General features: G+C 47.7%; 1 protein-coding gene across 1 annotated transcript in view; it reads right to left on the bottom strand.

The window, feature by feature from the left end:
- The window catches only part of SPOCK1 (SPARC (osteonectin), cwcv and kazal like domains proteoglycan 1), a 416,328-nt gene that overhangs the window by 53,610 nt on the left and 336,854 nt on the right, over nt 1-25,864 (bottom strand). Inside the window, exon 6 of the mRNA XM_004586431.2 lies at nt 19,508-19,622. Coding sequence (XP_004586488.1) covers nt 19,508-19,622 — 115 coding nt within the window. The remainder of the gene's footprint in view (nt 1-19,507; nt 19,623-25,864) is intronic.

Here is a 25,864-nt window from a genome sequence, read left to right as displayed (position 1 = left end):
TCTCCTTGCCCTAGCACCGCATGACAGCTAGCACCTCATCCCAAAGCGCCCAGGTGCCTTGCAGAAAGCGTACAGGACCAAGGCCATCCCGAGGGGAGCCTGGAGGCAAGACCCACATAGCCCATGAGGGTAAGCTTTCCCGAGATAGCTGGCAACTGCCCACTTGCCAGGTGACATCAGAGCACAGGAGTGGCCATCGCAGCTGTGCACTGGCTGGCGTCCTGATGGAACCCATGCCATGACCTATGGTTCTTGCCTCTGTGTGGCCTGGCCTGTGATCCCATACTCGCCAACCTGGGAACTCCACTTTATCCCAAAATTTTATTTGGGGGAGTTAAGTGCTACCCCAAACCTTTACATATTTGTCACTAGCACTAGGAATCAGCATTCTTTTGGGAATCACAAGTGTTTATCACCTCAAGTGACATTCTGAGGTCCAGTGGCCCAGGAGTCATGCCCAGCTTTCTGGTGGACTCTCTCCGCCCTGGGTTGGCGGGCAGCCTTCCCCACTGTCCTTCCAGACAGCTAACAAATGAAAAGCAAGGGCCTACTAGGTACTAGCCCAGCACCAAATTACTCCAGACTAAGTCTTAGGTAAACAAAAGGAGGAAAACTAAAGATTTCTTTTAAAAATTATTTTATTTTTATTAAAAGAGAGAAAGAGAGACCGAGACCGAGACCTTCTACCTGCTGCTTCATTCCCCAAATGCCTGTAATAGTTGCCATGCAGAGCCAGGAAGCCCTTCTAGGTCTCCCCCACGGGTGGGGGTCGTCATCTACTGACCTCCAGCTTGTGCATTAGCAAGACACTGGTTCAGAAGAGAAGCTGGGACTGAAACCCAGGTACTGTAATTCAGGATGTTGGGGGGTCCCAACCGGAAGTTTAATGCACTGTGAAACAATAACCACATCCACAAATCCTTTTAAAAATACCTTATTTTTTTGATATAAGAAAAAGCAAAATAGGAAGGCTCCTAACACAATATTTCTCAGTTCATATCAAGGCTATGATAAAGAAGCCAGTGGGAGAGATGAAAAATAAAACAAATTTGGTGCAACAGAGTAGAAGAGCATCATTGATTTACACGCAGTTAAGAGACTTCTAAAACATAAAGGCAATTCAATGGAAAAGGATCATCTTTTCAATATGTGGTGCTGGAACACCAGATATCAAAATGCAAACAAATGAACTTAGAGATCTTGCACAGAAGAATAACATAAAATGGATGATATGCCTACGCGTCAATTGCAAAGTCATAAGCAACTAGAAGAAAACACAGATGAAATGTATGTGATCCTGAGTTTGGTGCTAAACTTTATAATTCAGCACTAAAAGTATAACCCATGAAAGACAAAAAGTTAACATTCACGAAAATTACAACCTTCTGCTCTGTGAAGGCCACAGTGGGGAGAGCCAAAACACGAGCCCCAGACTGGCCTCACACATACCGGGAAAGGACGCACGTCTAAGACACACTCACAGAATGCACCCCCAGGAAAACACACACAATCTACAAGCGTGGACACCTTACCGTGTCAGAAGGAAAACACCTGTGCGAAAAGATGCCAACAGCATGCGACCTTAGGGAAATGCAAATTAAAACAATGATGCCAGGGGGCTGGTGTCATAGCCCAACAGGTCAATCCTCTGCTTTCAAGCACTGGCATCCTGTATGGGCACTGGTTTGTGGCCTTGGAAAGCAGTGGAGGGCAGCCCCAGGCCTTGGGACCCTGAACCCAGGTGGGAGATGTGGAAAAAGCCCCCACAAGGATGGCACACCACATGCCATCAGAATGTTCTGTTTCCAACCCAGCTTCTGGATACTGTGTCTTTGAAACAGTGTCAAGCGGCCCAAGTCCTTGGGAGACAGAGCCCCCTGCCTCATCCCTAGCACTAAAGCCCATCAGGGTGTGAACTAGTACATGGAAGATCTCTCCATGTCTCTTCCCTCTATTACTCTATCTTTCAAATAAATGCATAAATCAATCTTCACTTTTTTAAGTTCATGGAAAATGGAATTAAAACACAAAATGTCGATTTCTGTAAGATTTATGAATCCCTTGCCTATCTGTTAGGACACACACATTCTCTTGCTCTGCCAGATTACAGAGCACAAAAAGCAGCACCCCATCCCAGGAACAGGGAGTGCTCATCCTGCTTTGCAACATCAGTCTACTTAGAGATGTGGCAGATATCCTGCAGGGATAAGGAGTACGTAAGTTAAGCATCAAGCATCTTGTGGTGCCAGAAACCAATGAACTGTTCAAACGTAAGTAAAATAGGAATATGCCAATGAGAGTATGACAAAGGGACCCAGTGCCAGGAAGGGCTTCCAGCAATCAACAAAACTGGTACTGGATTCAATAATTCAACAGTTAGTGGTGGGCCTTGGGCACTGCGGTGCAGAGTTGAGTTGGTGTTTAGAACTTGGACACCCTTGCCTGGAGAACTGGCTTAGGTCCTAGCTACTCTGTTTCCCTTCCAGCTTCCTGCTAATGTATCCTGGCTTCAGTGCTTGGACTCCGGCCACCCGTGCAGGAGTTAAGGTGGAGTTCCAGGCTCCTGACTTCATCCTGGAACCCACCCCAGCCCACATGGAATGACCCACAGGATGCAAGGTTGATAGATCTCTGTCATTCTTCCCCTCAAATCAGTGAAAACAGACACACATTTAAAAAATGGTATTTGTTGGGGGAACAGTGTGGTGGCACATCAGGCTAAACCTCTGCCCTGTGGCACTAGCATCACATATGGCCACTGGTTCTAGTCCCAGCTGTTTTACTTCCAATCATGCAGCTCTCTCCTTATAGCCTTAGAAACCAATGGAGGATGGCCCACATCCTTGGGACCCTGCATCCACACAGCAGACCAGGAAGGAGCTCCTGGCCCCCAGCTTTGAATTGGCTCAGTTCTGGCCAGTACGGCCATGTGGGGAGTGAACCAGTGGACTGAAGACCCTCTCTCCCTCTATCTCCCATTTCTCTCTGTAAAATTTGCCTTTCAGATAAAAATAAGTCTTTTAAAATAAGAAAAGCAGTATCGGGTTATAGCCTTAAATATAAAATAGACACCCACTAGTCCATATTTATGTAAACGTGCAACTGAATAACAAAGTGAGGGGAAATAGACAAATTTCCCATACATAAGATTACAAATTTTTTCTGTAGACCAAGAATGGACCAAACCAAGGAAGTGAACACCGTCCCCCAGTAAATGATGCCTGCAGAGTGCACCATACCAGTCATGGGGGCCAAGCCAGGCCAAGGCCCTCACGCCCCTCTTCCCATTTCGGTCCTAGAAAAGTTAAAATCACCATGACATGGGTGTGATAATGAAACAGCATATTTATTCAATTCACCTTCAAAGTGTCAATGACAGCATGAAGATACAAAGACAACACATACTATACACATAAGAGCACTTGAAAAGTTCAAGGGTGACTGGAATTAAAGGTAAACTTCTTTCAGGGTAAACTTGCTTGGAATCCATGCATATCTTTTCTTTACAGGTACTCTCTTGGAACCTTCTGGAGACCCCTCCCACAGAGAGCAGGGCTATCCTGAGTGCTCCGAGCCCCAGGCCCAACCCAGTCATGTACCAATAATGTGACTCAGAGCAATCTGAGCATCAAAATATTTATTCTCTCATCTCTCCAACGGAGGCAATGGTACCTGTGACCCAGAGCTCTCACGATGCGTCCCTGGAAACACACATAGGATAGAAGGTGTCGAGCAAGTATGAGTCACCCATACACAGAGCTGTTCCTTACAAAGTTCATTTACGGGGATGCATGGTAACTATATAATAGAGACTATCATATCCAGATGTGAAAATACGATGTAGTATGCATCTCTACTCCTAAATCAAAGATGGACTCCCAACAAAACTGTTATATAAATCTGTTATATGTATCTTGGCAATAGGAGGCTGGACTGTCTGCCACTTCTGTAACTACAATGTCAGGATACACTTAAATAGCAGAATGTTGGACTTGTGACTGTTTATGAAGGACTATACTATTATAATGATATAGGGGAAATCAGTGGGACAGTGGAGGTTTGGGGAGCGGGAGAGAAAATCCCAGAGCATATGGAATTTTATCATAAAAATAATAAAATAAATTTAATTTAAAAATAGTAAATAAAAAGAATAAAGAAACAGCTATCATCTGTAGGTGAAAAAAAATACCCAAAATGACAAACTAAAATACCATCAACATCGAAACTTTGTACTTGAATGGAAGAATCAATACATGGAAAGCACAGCTCACGCACCAAAGGCAATGGCAAGCATCGACTGAGCAGTCACAGCTGCCGTGGGACACACAGGGCCAGGGCAGCAAAGCATGGCCGTTGCCTGAGGAATCCTCCCCGGAGGAAGATGCACTACCCTCTGCGTGTCCACCTGCTGTGGGTCCACACAACAGCTCAACTGCAGAGCTATCCCACCTACACAAAACTCTGCCAATCCAACTGGAATTGCCCTGCCTAGAACTTTTCCTTTTTTTTTTTTTTTTTTTTTTTTTTGTTTCTCTCCTTTTTTTTTTTTTATATATATTTATTATTTAACTTCAGTAATTACATTGTATTATGTGACACAATTACATAGATACTTGGGTTCTCCCCACCCCTCCCCAAACCCTCCCACCATGGTGGATTCCTCCACCTTGTCGCATAACCACAGCTCAAGTTCAGTTGAGATTCCCCCATTGCAAGCGTATACCAAACATAGAGTCCAGCATCTTATTGTCCAGTCAAGTCCAACGGCTTCTTAGGTATACCCTCTCTGGTCTGAAGACAGAGCCAGCAGAGCATCATCCCAGTCAATTGAAAGCTCCAACATACCATCAGCACAAATTTACATCATTATGGAATTAATTGACATAGTAATGAGTAACCAATATGGTAAAAGTAAATGCGAGTTCTTAACCACCTTCTGTGACCACCTCATTGACATTTCAATTTTAGTTTATACACAACATATTACATAACATAACATGTTATACATAACATCATATCATCTTAAATTAAGGCAAACATGTGGTATTTAACCTTTTGGGATTGGCTCATTTCCCTTAGCATTATGGTTTCCAGTTTGGCCCATTTGGCCACAAAGAACTGCATTTTGTTTTTTTTAATAGCTGAGTAGTATTCCATGGAGAAGAAAGCTATGCCTAGAACTTTTCAAAATGGTTTTGAATATCATCTGAGAAAATGAATAGGCAGGAATAGTCAGCAAGTACGCAAATGAAAAGCATAACCTGTTAGATGGAAAGATGAACGAGTCAGTAACGGTCATTTGACAGACCAGGGATCCATTTCTCATGGTATCTTGGACAATGTTTGCCTGATTGAAACTATTTTTCCAATTATAGGTCACAACCCCTGATGTGCTCATGAACATAACTTCCTACAACATGTAGTGCAATGGCAGAGGATACAGAACAGGTTCTACCAGACGGAGTGACGGTGAATACTGTTCGAGCAAAGTTTTAGTCCTGGCTCCCAGAATAAACTATTTTTTTCCTGCTCAGATACCACCAAGCTTAATGTACTAAACATGAAAAATTTGAATCAGGCAAAGAAAAAATGAAAACAGGTGAAAATTTTATGTGACCTCAGACTGGGGAAGAAATTTCTAGGCCTACATCAAAGGCAGAAACTCAAAGGAAAAGAATAGACTTGACTAAGGAGAAAAACAAAACACCTCAAAAACTGAGTCTACAAAAAAAAAAAAAAGAGCCACTGAGAAAGCGTAATGACCGAGGATGAGCCAGTCTGAAGACGTAACTCACAACACGAGCACCACAGCTAGTCAGATTCTACTGTGCGCACAGCTTCCTGCTGCTTCCATCAAGGTTGGGGTGGGGACACAATGTTGGCAACCACTTCCTTATATATGTGAATCCTATAGGAATATGTTGTAGATCTTAAATACATATATGCATATGTATATATTTAAAAATGAAGCCTATATACAGGAACCATAGCCCTTCTATAAAAGTAATCACTTTATAAGCTGCTAAGAAAACAGATCGGCACCCTAAACCAAAGTACAGAGAATATTCCAGAAGAATGATAGGAGCTGCCTGTGCATACATACACCTGTGGGATAGTCAAAGAAGAAAAAAGAAGTAGAAAACCAAAAATCTGCAAGTGTAACAAGGCACTAGCTTTTTGAAAGAAAAAGCGGTGTACTAAGCTCACAGTTTGGGAGGTTCACAGTCCAAGACTGGGGGGAGAAGTGGGCACGATGAGCTGACTTCTGGGGAGTAACAGCAGCTGGTATTCCATGCTGGTAGGAGTGTGGGTGGGATGAGGACCGCGTCTCCAACAGAATGTTAAAGAAGCTAAGGAGAGCTGGGTGTGGCCTGGCTTGCTCCTTGGCAAACCACCTTCTGTGAGAACACACAGGGCTTGTAGAATAATCACCCACTCCTTCCCCTGTGACTCCAAGGTCCTCTTGCTAGGCCCCACTCCCTAAGGCTTCCACATCCTCCCAAAGGCACCACCCTGGGGACCAAACCTTCAACAGGAGTTCCCTCGTGAGCAGATGCAGACTGGATTTGGAATGAGGTGGGCACTGTATGTCAATTCACAGATGAACACTTGCAGGGAAGGAGGGCGCTTTCTTTGGCTATTTAATTTTCTACATTGATGGGACTTCAAAAGCAACATCCACCACTCCAGCAGCCACTGTAGACAACGAGGCAGACTCTTCCGAACATGACACTGACAGCGGAGCCGGGGTCCCTGATGGTCAGTGCTGCCCCAGAGCAACCTTGTACTGCCTGACACTTGACTTACTCTGCTTGAAAATGAAGTAAATGCTCTTGCTTAACCCACTGTTTCTGGAGCACTGGAAGGCCTACTGTATCCTGGTGAACCGAGTCCTAACTTTAGATGTAACCCACAATGCAGAAAACTTCTTTTAGAAATAATAGCATCCCCCGATGATGACAATCCTGGCATGCCAAAACCAGGCATTTTCACACATTGCTTGTAGCACATCTACTCTGGAATAAGTTGTGTTAGCATACAACAAAAGACTTCAAATGTCCATGCCTTTTTTTTAACTCAGAAATTCTGCTAAGACTGTATCCTGTAAAAATGATTAAAATGTATGTAAAATTAATACACAGTGATGCTCATAAAATCACTGTTTATAATAATGAAAAATTGGAGGAGTGAAATGTTCAATAATAGAGAACTAGTTATAAAAATTGCAGTACATTTACAGAATCAAACACTATGCAGCCATTAGAAATCAAGTTTTAAAAGAATAAATTGATATAGGAATATTATGAAGTATTATCAAGCTAATGAAGATATTAAAGTAGTGTATAATTATATTCAGGTTGTGAGAATGGGTAATCTTAAAATTTTATTCCTTTATCTGTTTCAGTATTTTTGGAATGGTCTGGAACAAACCTGTAGTACTCCTATGTTCTCTGCCTGCTCGTTTAATCCTGCTTGAGTCTCCTGGAGCTCCAGGTGGGTGACTCTGTGCACAGCTTCACTCACAAGTCTGAGCAGTCTCCATGGTTTCTCATTGGTGTTCTCTGTCCATGATCTTCACAAGGAGTGAGGATCACTGGACACAAAACAAACCCTATGTTCCCAGGACACTGAGCATCCATCGGCATACTGGGTCCTCTTCCTGAGGCCAAGCTAGGTCTCTCCATTCCCTGGATACCAAGATGCCATTGTCCCTGACTCCTCTAGCTCACAGCTACACTGTTCGCCTCTGGATGGTCTTTGAACACAGGGTGTCCTCTGCCAACTGGAAAAGGGTATTCAGCTGCAAATAACAGGAAGCTTAGTCAACAGCAGCTTAGGGTCATGGGCTTTCCTTTATGACATGAACTAGGAGCGAAGCAGTCACGCTCTTGGTTCTGCCACTTGCCGGTGCCACTAGGAACCCAGGTTCCTTGTGAACTGCTTCTCCGCTGTCATCAGCGGCTAGGCTTGCCCCTCAGCCCTGACATCTTGTGGTTGCTTCAGTTCCACTCACCCCAGCTCTGCAAGGATTAAAGCACAGCTGGCCCCGTCCTCGCTCATCATGAAAGCAAAAGCTTTCTGAGAAGTCTCGGCGAGAGGGCATCTAGCACGCCCCACATCGGAGAACCCGGGTTTTAGCTTCAGCTAACAAGAGAGGAGGTGACGGCTGCTGTGTTGGGATTTCTGTCACCCACAAAGGAAACCTGGATTTTGTTCCAGCTCCTGATGCTGACCCTCGCATAGCACAACCCTCATTGTTGTGGGGCATTCAGAGATTGAACCATAGGAGCTCTTTTTCACTTCTCTCTCACATACATACATACACATTTTTTTTTTTTTTTTGAAAAAGAAATCTCCTGAAGTCTTTACTTGCACTTTCTGGGCTAGATTTAATTCTCAGGGCCACACCCTCTGCTGGAAGACACTGGAAACATAAAAAATGTTGCTCAACATCTCCTTCCTCAAAGCACTGAATGGATATGGAGTAGAAAGTCAACAGTGACCCTGACATGTTGCCAAGACTAGGTCTGAGGTCTTTGCTAAGGCAGCCCAGTCCTAAGCTGCCCAGAGAGCAGATGCAGACTAATACACGCCCACGAGTGAGTACCTGTGTGCACATACATACGCCCACACGTGTGTGGATGTGTGTGTGCACCTGCCAATGTGCCTGTTCCAGAAAGAAGAAAAATCAGTATTCATTGAGCGCCTTTTACAAACAGCTATTTTGGCAATTATCTCACTGAATTCATTTCATTCTCATAACAACCTCTCAAGAGAGACATCCCTCTTTGTTCTTAGGAAGGTATAAACTTCGCTTACAGAAGTTTAATTCATTTGCCCAAAGCCAAGCAGCTCGTACGCCCTGGGCTGGATTTCGATTCCACAGCTACCCAGATGCCTGGCCCACGTGTGTTCCAGTACAGAGAGCTGCCTCGCCCTGCATTTCATCACAGAAACGTGAAGAGCAAACCCTGAAACAAAGATCCTAAGTGAATTCTCCCCAAAGTTGAAGCGACACAGTTAAACATATGTAGGTATCTGGTGAAGAACAGACATGGAAAACGCAAGAATGAATGTGTGCTGGAACACTCAAGTGCCCTTTCTCCCTGAGCTGCCCAGAGGCCAGGGGGCGAGAGGCCAGGTACATAGGGCATGAAAGGGTGAAGCTGTGGTTATCATAGGAAGTGAGTGGGAAAAGCAAACCAGAGATACTGGTACCGACTGGAATCAGAGGCCATGTAGTCAGTCAAGGTCAGGTGGTCTATGCCCTGTGTAACAATGAATAACTGGTAACAGGAGCTGCTGCTGTGGCACAAGAGATGACGCCCCATGTGGGATGCCCAACAGTTCACGTCCCGGCTTCTCCATTTCCAAGCCAGTTCCCTGCCGGCGCTCCTGGGAAGCTGCTGGGTGATGGCCCAGATCCCTGGGCCCCTGCCACCCATGTGGGAGATGCGGATGGTGTTCCTGACTCAGACCTCGCTGCTTCAGCCGTTTAAATGGGAGCAAGCCAGCAGATGAAAAATCTTTCTTTCACACTGTGTATCTGCATTCGGCACATGCTGTATGTGCCTCCCTGTGGCAGTCTACCTTTCACACACATTCCAATGAAAAATAACTGATAACAGGAAGAAAAAATTCACTAAATCTAGCCTGAATCTTAAAACGTGTAACTGGTATGTTACGAGTTAGTAATTATATTTTGCTATATCCATTCATTCAAACGACCCTAGGGGAGGGATGCAGAGACAATCAGGCACAGTCTCTGTTCTCAAGGAGGTCCCAAGAGAGGGGCCACACAGTGCCAGAGCATCAGAGTGTCCAGAATGCCAAGTGTTGCCTGGTAAGTTAGTTTCCGTGTCTCAACCACATAAAGTGGAGTCTGATCAGAGATGATAGGTCAAACTAACATCAAACTACTAACAGTGTGTAAAACACCTTACAAGGCCTGGATTCACAAACTCAGATCCACTAAGACATGGCAAACAGCTCAGCTCTAGTAAGTGTTGTCATAGGACCTGGGATCGCTCTATGTTCAGGCGTATGAGCAGCACAGTGTTGGAGGCCCTGGTACCTCACCTGAAGGACAGACAGCATGGGAACAGGACACAGAACAGACAGTAGATGCTGCATAGATGAATGATGAATGAAAATCCATTACTCATTACCAACTGCTCCCGGCTATAGGGGGGAAACACAGCTTTTAAACAGCTTTAATTTTTAATCGGAATGTAGAGTTCTTCAGGAGCAAGGCACGCGGAGTCACAGAACAGTGTTTTCTGAGTTGCCCTGTGTTTTTCCTAAATGGGCATGTGTCCTTCAGGGCCCAGCAGCAACCAGATTTTAATCTAACTATCTCTCAGCACAGACCTATGTATCATTCTTAGTTACAAGCTCTTAACCCAAATGAGAACAAACTCTTCCACTGTCCACAAATCTCTGCATTCTCAATGGAGCTCCATGAAATGCTCAACAGAATGTTCCAAAAGCCCCATTTCTGTTCTCAAGGCTGAAGTATCTGCTTCCTGTATCATCTTCAACCCTTTACCCAAGCCAGGGAGGCAAGCAGGAACAGACCAGCTGAAGGCCAGTTTGGAGGATGACAACTGTTCCCAACTCAGAAAACACCACCACAATGGTGGTGAGGTAAGCCCCACAAGGGCCATGCCCAGGAAAGCCAGAGAAGGGCATACTCAAACTGCCCAGCCCACCTATTAAACCTAGGTATGCCATTCACTGGAGACTACCAGCTTGGCAGGTATGAATCAAGGGGACCCCCAGAGCAGTCACCCAGCAATATACGGATGGGGGACCCCCTGGATAGTATAGATGCCGTGTCCTGGTGGCTGGAGAGAGTGGCAATGGGCCAGGAATGGCCAGACAGCATTGGAATGTGGATGCAGAATGGGCAAGAATGTTGGAGAACATGCTGTTCTGTCTAAGCTACTGATCTGGAGCTCAGGGAATTCCCAGGTGATGAACCTGACTTAGGAAGACTTTCTTTAAGATCTGGGATTTGGAGAGGTACAGAGGCAGGGACTGAGCTCAGCCATGCCTTGAAGGGTGGTAATTCCATGGCATTAGTAATCCACAGGAACAGGGCTTTTGAAAACTTGGGTAATATTTTGTCAGTCATTTTCATCTTAGCCCTGTGCACTGCTGCATGCTCAGAATTCTGATCATAGCCTTGCTCAGTACTAATCTGCTGGTCTTAGACATTCAGATCCCAAGCTGGCTTTCAAAAGATCAGGGCTCCTCATTTAACTTCTGCAGCTGAGGGCTAGTCTCACATCTCTTTTTGGGATGGTGGGAATAGAAGGCTTGGCTGTTAGTCTCAACTTCACCTCCAAATAGGACCTAATGATGGGTCACTTAGGAGATTCAAGGTTGGGCCAAGCCAAGGACATCAACATGAACCTATACTGTCTTCACCAAGGTGACAGGACACAGGTACTTGCAGCTGCCCTTTTGGGACCCTCAGGGCACTAGTCAACAGGAGGCATGGGTTTTTTTCTTTACAAGACCCTTCTATGTGGGGAGGTATACGGTACAATAATTAAACTGCTGTTTAGATGTGGCAGCCCAGACTGGAGTGCTCAGGTTTGAGTCCCAGCTCCTGTACTTCGGATCCAACTTCCTGTCAGTGTGCACGCTGGGACTCAGCAGATGATAGCTCAGGTACCTGGATCCCTGTCACCAACATGGGAAACACATACAGGGTTCTCGGCCCACCCCTGCCTGTTGTGGGCATTCTGACAGTGAAAGAGCAGAGATGTAAGATCTCGCTTACTCCGGCACACTGTTTCTGCACCTTTCAAACAAAAGAAGAAATAAACAGAACCTGAAAAGTCAATCCTTCCTCATGGTGCTACGGCATGGCTGGGAAACTGGAAAGTGAGACTTACACACTCTACAGACCACTCCCCATCATGGTCTCCTGTCCTGATATTATTTCGCCCCCCAAACCCCAGAACGTCCCTTAAGCTGTTCTGATTCTATTGGTCAGGTATCTATCACTAAATATTCAACTACTACATATTCTGCATTTTATCTGGAATCAGTGCCTATTTCCTAAGTGGAAAAGTTAAAGTAACATTCTTGCCTCCTTCATGTCGAATTCCCACACTGGGTTTTGACACTCAGGAGTTGTGGTGGTGATGGTAATGATGATGACGCTGCTGCTGCCAGCACAACCACATTTGTGAAATCTGAGCTGGACTCTCCTGTGCCCCCACTCTGCCAATGGCCAGACCCCCACGGTAACTCAGACCCAGCAAAGGATTCTATCTGCATTTTCCTAATCAGCCTGCTCTGCTCTATGGGGGTGGTAGCATTTGCTTTCACCCGATTATAATTTCAATTTACTTTTTTTTTTTTTTAATATAACACTATCTTTTCTTTCCACAATAGAAAGCAGGGCAATGGAAGAACAGTCAAACTTCAGGACAGATTATAAATGAATTCTTATCTTCAAGGGCTATGTCGGAAATGGGGGGGCTATCAGGAAAGCATGATGTGGTGGTGAACAATGAGCCCGTGCCCGTGCTGCGATGAACTGCAGAGAGCTAAGCGAGCCTGCATAAAGAACGGGAGACAATGGGCAAGGATCCCGAATGTCTCACCTTGGAAAGAGTCCGCGAGCAGGAACTGTGATACCAGTAAAGGGTGACATTTTGTGAGTACCTACAGAGTGGTAAAATCTAGTTTATTATGTGTAGTTAGACACGCGTCTGAGTAGGGTGCATATTTTCAGCTTTCTCCAAAGGCAGCCTCTCCTTTCACTGGGCACTCAATTTAGATCAAGTGTACAGTCTCACGGGATGGTATGGGCACAAAATCAAGAAAAGTCTTCAAACCCTTGCTGTCAGTGAACGGATCCCAATATCAAGTGTCCCCATCAGCAACAGGTCAGTTGCTAGAAAATTAAATGTAAGTATAAAGTACATACCACAATTCCTACAGTAAACATCTTACGGGTTTGTCTCATGCCACAATGAATCACTTGTTTATTCTGTTAGTCATTATAAATCATGGATCACACATTCCTTTAAAAGAATGAGGTGGATACATTCAGCACCCGATAACAAACTGAGAATCCAGATATGAAAGCTTTCTGTAATTTCCACTCTGATTCAGCAACGCAGACAACAACACAGAGAAGCAAACTAAGACACAAGCAGGTAAGAAATGATATGGAGAACAAGGTAGAAAGGGGGTGGGGACAGAGAGCACCAAAAAGACTTTCATGCCAAGACTTCAAGAGGTGGTTGGAGAAAGCCATGCCAACAGTGAAAGGCTGAGGGGGAGAGCCCAGTACTGGGATCCAGGTTAGCAACGGGGCAGCAGAGCACAGGACAGGGATGGAGACAGTTCAGGGGCCAGATTTTGTTGAAATGCCTTCCACTTTCAATCTTAACAAGATGAGAAATCATTGACACGTCTTGGACAGGAGGTCACATGACCTGATGTTTTACAGAATCAGTTCTACCATGTTAAAAATAATAATAATAACGTAGGGGTCAAGAGATCAGTTACGAAGCTACTAAGGGAAAGCCCTGGACCTCTAGCGTAGTTCCATTCTAAGCGGTAGGAAGAAGATGAAATGGGCTGTACCCAGGGGAGCAGAGCCTGTGTGACTTGGCAATGGAGCATCTGTGACCTAGGAGAGCCAGAGTCTTCCAACTCTGTCAGATGGCAACACAGGTTGGCATGAACGAAGACAGCAAGTACTGTAGCAGGAGCAGAGTGGGATAGAGAGAATACTGGGAGTCACATCTTGGACATGCTCAGCTTGAGGTGCTTGTGGCTGGCCATGACAGAGTAGTCATTACTTCCTTAGACTTGGTGTTCAAGGGATCGGCGCAGCTGGCTGGCTGGCTAAGGCTAGGGAGCAAGGGAGGGAGATGCAGAGATAACCAGTGTTACCTGGGAACCCAGATGAATCTTATCCACTTAAAACGCATCTATGATACATTAAAGCATGTAAACATCACGTAGAATAATAACCTCAATCTTGGAGGAGCAAAGCTTAAAAAGTTACAGTATGTGTATGGAAAATGAGAGGGATATGCAAACAAAAAGTAACAGAACCTGGAGTGTAAACACTTTGCCAGGACATGTAAGTTTTACATAAGAATCTATGTTATTTTGTGAAATAATGAGACACAAATTAGTGAGAGGATGCTGTGTGGGAAGGGCATGAAAGCCATTGCTTTCTCCTATAAACTTCTCTTCCCTTCTTAGGATTCCACTTAGGATCCTGGTCACCTGGTGCCTCAGCTCCTCCTCTCCCTGTCTGTCCCCCTCGGCCCGCCCTGGTCAGTTGTAGCACAACAGAAGCTGTGTTCATCCCGTCCCAAGCAGACCTCACCCAACAGAGAACTTGAGATCAGAACAGTTCTAAAAAACAAGCATTTCTGCTTTGATGACCACTTAATCCTCAAGCACTGTTTTTAAGGTCACGACACTCAGATTAACGAGGCTCTGAAAGGTAGATTCTCCCATGCAGCTTTAGTTTCTGAGGGTAGCATGGTGTCCTGAATAAGTAGTGAAAAATGTTGCGTGGGCACACAAAAGTTAACACAACACGCTCTTACGTTGTGTGTTAGCAGGCCCTGGCCTTCATCCTCTTACACAAGAGATATTAAAGAAAAAAATGTTCTTTTCTGGATGCAGAGAGAAATCTGCATTTCTCTGGGAGCCTCGGTAGCAGGGGCCTTTGAGGGATTTTCCATGGAGACATTGTGGCTGGGGGGAAATCCTCACCCCATCTCTTGCACCACCTCCTGATCCCACTTAAACACATCTCCCTAACCCTGCCTGCAGTAAGTAATGGAATTAGACAACCCAAGACTTTCCCAAGACTTTCCTCCTTAGAATCTGGCCCTCAGGTTGTAAACACCATTTGGGAGGGGAAAAAAAATAGTCACTGCCGACTAGTTTTCCTGGGCTCCAAGCAGCTCAACTGGAGGGAAGCTGCTATTTCATCCTTGGCAGCCCGGCTGGACCAAGCCGCACTTCGTCCTCCCAGAACTCAGTGCACCCATCCTGCTGCCTCCTCTCAGCACTATGAGGCCCAGCAGCCTTCCCCAGCAGGTCTTGGCATGCCTGGCTGGACCCTCACTCTTCCTCCCACAGAAGATCCATGTCAGCGGAGAGAAAAAGCGGGCTGTCCTTAGACAGAGTGCCCTGCAGTAGAATGACCAAGGCAGTTCCCAATGGGCCGAGGCTCCACCCACTTGGCCTTCCAGTGGGGAGGCCGCTGCACCTCAAGGAAAAGATGGGCCCGCTCACCATGCTGTGGAAGAAGCTCGGGGAGACCCACCCAAATCAGTGATCGTCCAGGTCTGTCCAGACTTCTTGACCAGGAGGTGGTCCCACCCCAGGAGAGATGAAGGGCAGGGAATGAGGCTATGAGGCTGAGGCCGGGACAGGACAGTTGGCATCCATGGCAAAGGAGAGGCAGGAAGTCCGGAAGAATTGAAGAAGCTGAGCTGGGAGGGCTGAGTCCTGCTCAGGGCAAACATTAAGGTGGAAGCCACTCTTCACTCCTTGGATTTTCAGTGAAGAATTAGGATAGCAGTGGGTACAGGAAAAGTAGCCACAGTCCCAGGGGCTGGGAATTCAGGTCAAGTCTAGGCAGGGAATTCCTGCCTGGGCTGGCTGCTAGGGCCCAGGAAACGCCAAGTGAAACTGAACAGGCTTCCTGAAAAACTCAGAGAAATGCACACAGCCCCAAGGGCTTGCCACATAGATCTTGATTTCATCACCCTGTTTTTTCCCTCTTTTCTGCTGCTTTTTTTTTATTTTTTGACAATCATTACTGTGCACTCCTGAGGTTGGACTAGCTGCCTAGGGAAAAGAAAGATTGGGCTTACATTAAGTTAACCGCCCCAGGTCATGAGGCAATCTGAAGATGTAACAGGACACATTCAGAGATGTTAAAGTATGACACCACACACCACCCCATCCCTTCAGGGGAAGACACATCAAAGAATAGATGCCACATAAACAAAGAATAAAATCAACTGTTTGGCTCTGGTTTCCAAAATACATGTTGAAGCTCAGATGAGAGCCTTTCGATTTGCAGGAGCTTGCTTTGTGATAGCTTAAAACTCAAAGGTTTGAAGAAGGAGAGCGCTGAGAGTGAGAGACAAGGCCCTGTCCTTACACGTTCTCACAGAGCCTCCCCACTCACATTTAGCACTGACCACAGCTGGGCTGCCCAAGTGAAACTTGGGGAAGCAGCCACACAGTGGAGGCAGGTGCATGGGTAAGAAAGGCTCTGCTCATCCTCATCTGTGATCCAGGTTCTTCCTGGGGAGGCAGGAAGTGATTCTGTGTGCTTCCTGCAGAGAACTTGTGTGCTGGTGCCCTGAGAACAGGTGCACATTGTACAAACCTTCTCTGCACAGAATGGAAATGGACAGCCGGGGCCAGGGCGAGGTGCTGGGTGAGGTGGGGGCATCTCTGCAGTGTCACTGATGCCAAAAAGCTGGAGAAGTTTGTCAAGTTTTCTGTGCTCCTTGACAAGGCCAAAGGAGGTTGTTAGACCATGACTGGAAAGCCTCTGCAGAGAAGTGCGCTGTACAATATGACTTCAATGGAGACAGTGAGCAGAGGCCACAAGAAGGACCTCGCCGGACATAGTGGGGTGAGCACTAATGGCCAACGTAGATCCTAAGGACATCACACAGGTGGAAGGTGTCAAAGAACAACAGACCACACTAAGAACTGCCTCCTATCAAAGTCACAGCTCAGAGTCCCCACCCCACACCCTGGCCCACTTTTGGGAATTTAAATACAATCCTGAATGAACAAAAGTTACCTAGAAGTGACTCCATGAACACGTTCCTTGGCAGATGGAAGTGAGGTTCAAAATAGAGCCAAGGTTGAAAATAAAATAGCAACATTAATAGAACTGCCACATGCTTGACACACCTGCACTCAGGAAGCTGTGAAATGCGATCTCTTCAACAGACACAGACACGGAACTGCTCCGGACATGGTCCAGAGCCATGGCCTGTCTCACAGGGGCTGGGGCTGTGTGCAGGTGCCGCACGCATGGGCTGCAGCCCCGGAAACGGCTGGCTGAGGCCAGGGAAGGTGGACTCCCTCTTCCCTCCACCTACACAACTGACTTATCAACTGCAAGATGTTTGTCATTTTACCTCTGGTCTCTCCATTGTACCCTGGGCCTTCCTCTTCAGCCCAGTGGCCACATTCTCTGCTTGTCATGACTCGCTGTCTTTCACAAACAGCCACAAGTGCCACATGGCGAGAAATGGCAGGTCAGATCCAAAGGTCAGTCCTCTGAAGATCAAGCTACCCATGTTTCACTTCACATGATCCTGGGGAGTTGTCGCCACCCTCACTGTCCATATTATGTTCTCATGCTCCAGGGATACCCTGATCCAACCCATACCGAGTATCTACACTTTACTCCCTAACAGAATACACTCTCCTCTGCCAGGTGGCTGCTGGATCTGTGGTAAATGCATGTCAGCCCCACCATCCGCCGGTGTGGTCCCTGGCTCCTCCCATGCATACAGAAATCCTGCAGTCAGATCCATCCTAGAAAGTGTGTTACCAGCAGAGAAGTCCAGTGTGAGAATCCCATGGCAGGAATTGTACCAAGTCTGTGTTCCCAAGGAACACACTCACTGGCACAGGGTTCCAAGGTTATTCCAGGTGGGATTCGAGACTGAGCCACACTTGCCAGGATTTTTTTTCCCAGTACAGATGCAGAAGACAGCATAAAGCACACTGCCCACCCAGAACTCATTACGCAGGTCAGAGAAGGGACTGGAACTCTGATTGTTGGGGAACACTACTGGTCTTTTTCCATGTTCTCTTGTCGGGTGTGTCATTATGAAGTCCTTTCCCTTTTGTGCTGGATCTTTCTCTCTTACCATTAATTCAGCAGTCTATGCTTTTAGAAACATTTTTTTTGAAATGAAACGTTTTTAAATGGAAATCATGCTCCAGCTGACCTTTCAAAATTCAGGAACAAGATGTTCCTGGAGTCTTTTTACTCTTTAAGGCAGTTGAGCTACTTACGTGGGTCCAGCAAGAAGTTGTTCTAATTTTTACAAATAGACTGCATGGTCAGGGCCATATTTGGAGTGTCATATTCATATTCAAGAACAAATCTCTACCTGCCAGGTAGGGAGCCCACCTGCAAGAAACAAAGGTTGTCCTTTGTTCGGAAAACCACAAATCTCTACAGGAAAACCCATCTGCTACTTTTTCATGGCAAAAGAAGAAAGTACAGCAGATTTGAGGGTCCTTGGTGAGACTCCCCACTCCCATCTCCCGTTTATTGAAACTACAGACAGTAAGAGTTGAACAGATTTCCTGGGTTTGCCTTCCTAACTTCAGAATGGAAGAGAAAATAAAAGCAATACATGATATCTCTGCAAGAACAGAGCCAACGGACCCTTCCTAAGAGCAAGTCTTAACAGAATCTCCAGGCAGAAATTAATTAGCAAGACGCAGCAAGTGCTCAACAACAGGTGGCTTTAGATTCCGCCCCCAGCCATCAGAGCTTGTGTGTGTGCGTGCACTGATACCAGTCAGGCCCGGAGGCACCCGATGAGCCTTTCGGAGATGAATTATCACTGGAGATGACTTGGCATCGCAGGGCTTCAAGGTTTACAGCGTTCTCTGCACCCTGAGCTCAACCTCCCTCCAAAACCTCTCAGCACCGTATTTCTGAAAGGAGCACATTCAGATTTAAAAACGGTCAACTTTCCCAGGAAAGACGATGCAGCGCATAAACAGGCAAACGGATCGACATTCTGTCCATGTTCTGCCACGACTGACAGCTGCCGCTGCACAAGGCATCTGTGCGTGCTCATGCCACACTCACACTCATGCAAAACCACACCATTCTCCACAGGCTGGCTGGCTATCCCAGGAAAGCCCAGCCGCACAGACGGCAAATCCAGTCATCCACCCTGGGTCTCATTAGGGCAGGCTCAACAAAGGGCTGCCATCATAGGCACAACATTGCTTCCTCCATTGTGGAAACCTGCAGACAAGCCCAACCTTTCCTGCCCCGGGGAGGTTTTCCCTTTCATCTCCACACTGCAGCCCCAGCTTTTGCTACTCATCAAGAAATGCTTTGGGGAGCCTGCTTTCCACAGTTGCAGCCATCTCCGCAGACTCTGTTTTGATATCTGGCCGTGGAGAGTTCAAGGAAGACCAGTAGCTGCTCAAGAGCCCGCTCCTCCCATACCACAGCCCATCTGACCTTGGAACGAACCCAGTGCCCGCTGTGGTCTCACGGGGTGATTTTCAGACACCGGCTCTGCTTCTCCATGATGGCGGCTGCAGATGCTGTAACTGCTGCTCCCTTTACCAGCCAGACCCCAGCTTTCCGAATCAGCCCACTGCCCCAGCACAGGCTGGAATAACTTTGCCCAGGCTCCTGGTGACTGACACAGAGCTTGGACATGCCAGCCTTCCCTGACCCCTCGGGGAATCTCCCAAGATACCCACTCACCATTCTTTTCTGCCTTGTGTTTGGGTGGCTCAGGCTCGGGGAGACACGGACAGGGTCCATCGCAGAGGGTGGTGAGGCTTTTGCCGGTGGAACAAGCGTGGAACTCCAACTTGCACTGCAAGAGAGAGAAGAGCAGGCCTTAGGGACACAGCCACCATCAGCCCCTCCTTCGCCCCTTTTCGGAATAGTGCGCTTGACCTTGTGGTAGCAATTCGACTCAAGAAGCCTGAATGGAAATGGCCTTTTTGGTTTGTCTGTTTCCCATGCACATGATGCTTCCATAAAGTAGCATGGAAGTACGGGAAGGCTTGTTATGATGTAAGATAAACTCAATTGTCACCATTTACAAAAATTGAAAGGATTCGTTTGCAGTGCAACACTCGTGGAGGCCCTTCACTGTCCAGAGACCTCCATGTCATCCCAGCCCTGGAAGCCAAAGTTACATCAGATCATAACAATCATCAACTTCTTCACCAGTGCGTTATGGACGGACAGATGACTTTGAGAGGTTACATGTTTGCAAAAGACTGAAAGGCCCCATCACACCCACTCCTGCCGCCAGGGTCAAGCACCCAAAGGTCCCAGGACATGGCTTCTCCAAGGCGCGCGGGGCTTCAGAGCGCAGATAGCCCACTCAGGCTGTGTGTGGCTCATTATGCAACTGTGCCACAGGTCTAGATTGGAGTTGCTGAGAGTTCATTCCCTTTTTCCTGTGAAATTCTCAAGATCAAGGCCTGCATGTAATCAGGGCTCTGCAAAGGCCCACAGGCCCAGGACCATCTGTGTGTGTGGTGGAGGTTCAAAGGCAAGCGAGATAGGCGGAACTGACTGCACCCACTGTGCGTGCAGTTCTTATCAGGAGCCGTGGGGCCTCTCTTACAAGAAAGGGAAGAGGAGACACAATCCTTGCCCTTGGAAAGCATAAATGGCTGCCTTTGAGAGGAGGCCACTTGCATTGGCAAGGCAGCACACGCGCATGCAGATGAGGACGAGACACTAAGTCCCCTCCCAGGGAGGCAGCGCTTCTGACCCAGTTCAGAATGCACTGAAGTCTACAACCCCGACTGCCACCCGCACTGCTGTTGGCTGCTCTCGCCAACCAAGTGACAGGGTGCACCCACGGAGGGCTGCCATCTTCCTGTCGCGCAGGCTCACCAAGTGTCCAGTGCATGCCTAGTGTGGTAGCAGGGGCCTCAGGGGTGTCTGAGAACACGTCTGCCCCAACCTCCAGCATCAACTGACCTGGGGATGAAGCCGACCTGAACCCAGAGTGTGCCCTCCCAAGAGAGACACAGGCATGAGACGTGCCTGCTACAGACAACCCAAGTGAACAGGACGTAAACCAGGAGAAAAGCCTGGAGATGGCAGGTGGACCACTAGGATAAGGAGCTTCTTTCCAAATGAAAGAGAAAGAGAGAGAGAGAGAGAGAGAGAGAGAGAGAGAGTGTGAGAGAGAGAGAGAGAGAGAGAGAGAGTGTGTGTGTGTGTGTGTGTGTGTGTGTGTGTGTGTGTGCGTGCGCAGGCGTTACAGAGAAGGCCATGGTGGCCACCTCCTGCCCCTCTTCCAGGTTAGCTTCCTGGGACAACCCTCAGACAAATGGTTTTCAAATTCTGATGAACAGAAAACAAATTTTTACTTTTTGTGCAAATGCAATTATTGCATACACGTGTCATGACGCGATGGTACTGTGACTGCCTGTTCGTATCTGGGAGCAACTACAGCACTTCCCTGTCTCTGCAGTGCTGCTCACGGCTCGGTGAACCCAGCACAGCACCTCCCCTGGGCAGAGCAGAGGTCCCGTGCCAGGAGCAACACCAGCCCTGAACACAGGATGCCTGTGTGTGGAACTGTCAGTGGTCACTGCTAAGCAACCCTGTCCTGCTTGGTCACCTGTCCCCTGGGGAAATGACACGGCCAGGTGAGGGCCTCACTTCTTCCTGAGACCCAGAAGGCAGAGGATGTGGAATAGAGGTGGCGTTCATTAGCTGCAAGCACTCAACATGAACAAGGAGATGCTGTTTGCCAGCTTGAAGCCCCTGGGGACTTTGGGGTGATGTTTTTTTCCATCATAATTCAGCATAAACCAAGAGAATGGCAGCCTTCCTGGAGACCACCACATACGTAACAGGAAATGGTCCTGTCACTGCTTGCACTGCTGTGACAGGACATGGAGGAAGTTGAGCCAGTGGCTGCTGAAGGCTGATCACAGGGTGGCACTGTGCGCCCTGCTGCTCTGCACCAGGCACCAGGAGCTCAGCACTGGAACAGATACCCCGAGGCAGCCTTTATCTTCAGGGGTACTATCATGACTGGGCGTAGCCAGAGGCACCCCTGAAATGTTAGCCAGGAGGCACATGCAAGCCAAAGTCGGCTACTGTGAAGAAAAGGTGATTTTTTTTTTGAGAAGTAGAGAGAGGGCTCTTATCTACTATTTTCCCCCAATTCCTGCAACTGTCATGGCAGAGCTGGGGTAGATGCCAGGACCCCAATCTCAATCCAGGTCTCCTACGCAGGCAGCAGGAGACCGATCGCTTATACAAGCATAGTGCTGCCTGCCAGGGTCTGCATTGGCAGGAACTCCAGAGGAGGATGTGGGCATCCTATCTGCCAGGCCAGATGTCCTCACTGCCCTGAAGGACTCTGGGTCCCTCTGAGCTCCATATTCTTCCCCAGGACACAGTGGAGAACTTGGAATTTCTACGATGCAGGGGCATTCTGCTCCTCTAGCCAGCTGGGTTGGCTTCCACACAATCCTTTCCTTTCCCGGGAATTTCCTACTTGTGCCTCTCCCTCCCCTTCTCCTCTCCCAGCACATCCTTCTGTTATCCAACCCCCCTGGTAAGAGGCAAGAGGCTGCGCTCCCTGCATCCATCTAGATGCTCCACAAACACCTCCTGCCAGGCCCCTCCCCTTTCAGCCCAGGTTGACCTGACTTGGGGTTTCTCCCCCTGGACTACAGCTCTGAACAAGCTCAGACCGAAGCTTCTGCTTTCTTCCTGACTTGGGTCTCAGCTTGCCTCAGGATTGACGCTCACATCCATGGCTGAGGAGGAATCTCTGGGCTCCATATGCGGCCATTTTCCTTGCTTCTGTTGCTAAACTCGGAGCCTGGTCTGTGTTCCTGCCGCCTGACCCAGCCGTGTCATGGATCAGCATTCCTAGAACGTGACCTAGATGGCTGGGCTCCAGCAGCTCTGACCTGTCCAGCCGCTAGCAGTCGCAGGTGCAGGCCACCCAGCCTCCTGGGCGCCAAAGATGGCCACAGAAGGGAATGGTGCTTATCCCTATCTGGAAATTGCAGTTTCAAGGGCACATAGCTGCTTTTCAGCTGCCAGGACACCATGTGGTATATGAACAAAGCTCAACAGTGTGAGTTTCCATTTTGTATAAAGATTAAAACCAGCCATGCAGAGACAAACAGGGCAGCAAGGCATGGCCAACACCATGGAGACCTGCTAGCAGGAGGCTGCAGCAAGGCCAGACTGGAACCCACGCACACAGGGCCTGTCTTCCACAAGGCACATGTTACACCCTGAAGCTACTGTGTCGCAACTGGGATGGACGGTGTCTATAAATAACATGTGTGTTTTAAGGAGCAAACGCTTTGTGATAAACACAAAACACCAGTTACAAGTATCTACGGAGGTGCTAGTCAAACCACTGCTGGAGTAAATATGTGGATGCCCCCGCTTGGAACAGCTGAGGGTACAAAGCCCTGAATCAACCCAGAGTCCCCCACAGAAGTACTCTGAGAGCCCACAACTTGGGCACCTCCCAGGTGCCCCCATCTCAGCAGTCACCCTCAGTCATAGTCACAGTCACCTTCTCTCTTCCAGGTCCTTGCCAGGTGAGAACACACAAGAGCCAAAAGGTGCAACAGTGGTTCCTCCTTTACAAAGAGGCATCAGGTAGCTCTCCAAGAACAGCGACCCTAACAGCCAGGTGAGGCCCCCACTGCCCTTGATAAGCTACAGGCCACCAGACTCGAGGGACAGGGAGATAGCTCTTGTCAGGACCCAAAAGTGCAGCTTGGTTGGCAAACCCACAGCCCTGGAAATGCAATCCAGTTGTACCACACCCTGAGGGCAGGCCTGTGGGGACAGCCAGAGTCATGGCCAGAAGCCTGCACCTCACTAGGAGACACCAGGCTCCACCAATCAAGGCAGACAGACACACATCCTCCTTTCTGGGGACAAAGGCAGCAAGGAACAAGGGAGAGACGGCTTTCTGAGAGGTGAAATAATAATCCCCCAACACCACAGTGATGCTAGCAGTGGCACAGGCTGGGATGCCCGCACATTTCTCCAGCAGTGTGCTGTAAGCACAAGCTGAAAGCTCTGAAGTCTATGGAGGGTGACGGCTTGCAGCAGGGACTGAACCCTAGCATCCGTCAACTTCCTGCACACCTGCCCCTGGGGAGGAGAATCTAGGCATTCAGAACTCTGCATTGCTCCACATTCAAGGAACCTGGGTGCTGGGATTGCCTCTTAAAGTTCACAGCAGAAGGGTTGATGAAAAGAGCAAAAATTTGTCTCTTAGGTTTTCTTAACTTCTTACTTTTAGGAAAAAAAATAGGGTGCCAGCTTTGAGGCAATGCAGGTAAAGCTGCTTGCTGTGGTGCTGGCATCCTTACAGAGGCACTGGTTTGAATCCTGACTGCTACATTTCTAATTCAGTTTTCTCTAGTGTGCCTAGGAAACCAGCAGGATATGGCCCAAGCTGCTTGGTGGGCCCTAGCCACCCATGTGGGAGACCTGGATGAAGTTCCTGGCTCCTGGTTTCAGCATAGCTCAGCCTTGCCATTGCAAACAAATAAATCTTAAAAAAAAAAATCTGTGTAAATGGCAATAAAAACTATGTTTATTTCACAAAGAGAGTAAAAATAATTGTGAAATTAAAAGAAGAAACATGTAATTGGATTAGGCTTGGAGAGACATGCAAATTGTTAACTTCACATTCAGCCAAATAAAAGGTCTCCTCCGGCCCAAGTCCTCCAGCAGAAAAGGTGAGATGTTGCAAGAAGGGCAGAGTCACCTGCTACCACTGAGGAGGTCCTTCCAGGCCTGTGCAACAGAACCAGGTACAGGAGGAGTGCATCTCTGCCACCCTCTATGGGGAGGCCCCACTCACCCTCAGGAAGTCATGGCTTCATAACCTCTAGCACAGGTTGAGTTACATGCCTTACAGAGCACACGTTTGGATTCTGGGCCTGGAAATTCAATCTCATTTGACAACAGTGTTTACAGAGGCAACCAAGCAAAAATAGCTCACTGGGCTGGTTTCTGAGTATGACAGGTGTCCTTTTGACAAGGAGAAATTTAGGGGCTGGCACAGTGACACCTCAGGTTGACCTTCTGCGCTATGACTCTGGCATTCCACATGGGTGCCAGTATTTCATGTCTCAGCTGCTCAGCTTCCCAACCAGCTCTCTGCTTATGGCCTAGGAAAGCAGTAGAGGATGGCCCAGGTCCTTGGGTCCCTGATGTGGACCCTGCCATGTGGGAGACCTGGAAGATGCTCCTGGTCCCTGGTTTGGGACCAGCTCATCTCTAGCCACTGTAGCCATTTGCACAGTGAATCAGCAGGTAGAAGAGCCGTGTCTCTCCTCCTTTCCTCTTGTCTGCAAAATCTGCCTTTCAAATAGAAACAATTTTTTTGTAAAAAAATGACAGACTGGGACACAGAGTCATACGGAGAGAGGGAGGTATGCAGTAACAATGAACAATAAACCACAGCAGCCCTGAGGCTCCCAGATCCAAGACAAAGCCTGGCACCGTGAGAAGGAAGCAAGCCTTCTGGGACCTGGACGCCAGGCTCCCAGCTCCCACGTCTGGGTGTGACAGCCCTTAAAGACTAAAGCACTTCGATCCAGATTCCTAAAAAAGAGAGAGACAGACTCCAATGGAAAAGAAGGTTTTGGTTTTGGGTTTGTAACGAGGAAAGCCAAAGCCACCAAAATGCCCTTGAAACAGGTCTCAGGATACGATACGCTGGGACACAAGGTCTCGGGCAGGTTGTATGAGATATGGCTCAAGCCCAGAAGAGAGGAAATACGAAAAATTCAAACTTTCACACTGATTCTATGACAAATCAGCGAAGTAAAAAATTAGCTCTAACTTTTTAAAAGAGGGGAATTGAGAAAGCAGAAGGTAAGTTAAAGAGTTTTAAGAACGCCTGGGAACCTGCTCTCAGGTTCCCCACGCATGAACCCAGGCCCTTGAAGCTTCCAGCTTCTTCATGTGCCACAGCAGAAACCTTCAAAGTGCTGACCTACTTACACACAAATGTGCCAATGGGATCTCCTAACCAATCTTCCCTCCCATTTTGCATTACACACCAATACGTTCAAGTGAGTG

The sequence above is a fragment of the Ochotona princeps genome, chromosome 19 (assembly GCF_030435755.1).
Source record: "Ochotona princeps isolate mOchPri1 chromosome 19, mOchPri1.hap1, whole genome shotgun sequence".
NCBI lineage: Eukaryota > Metazoa > Chordata > Mammalia > Lagomorpha > Ochotonidae > Ochotona > Ochotona princeps.
The sequence above is the reverse complement of the archived record's forward strand: the minus strand, read 5'-3'. Positions and strand labels throughout refer to the sequence as shown.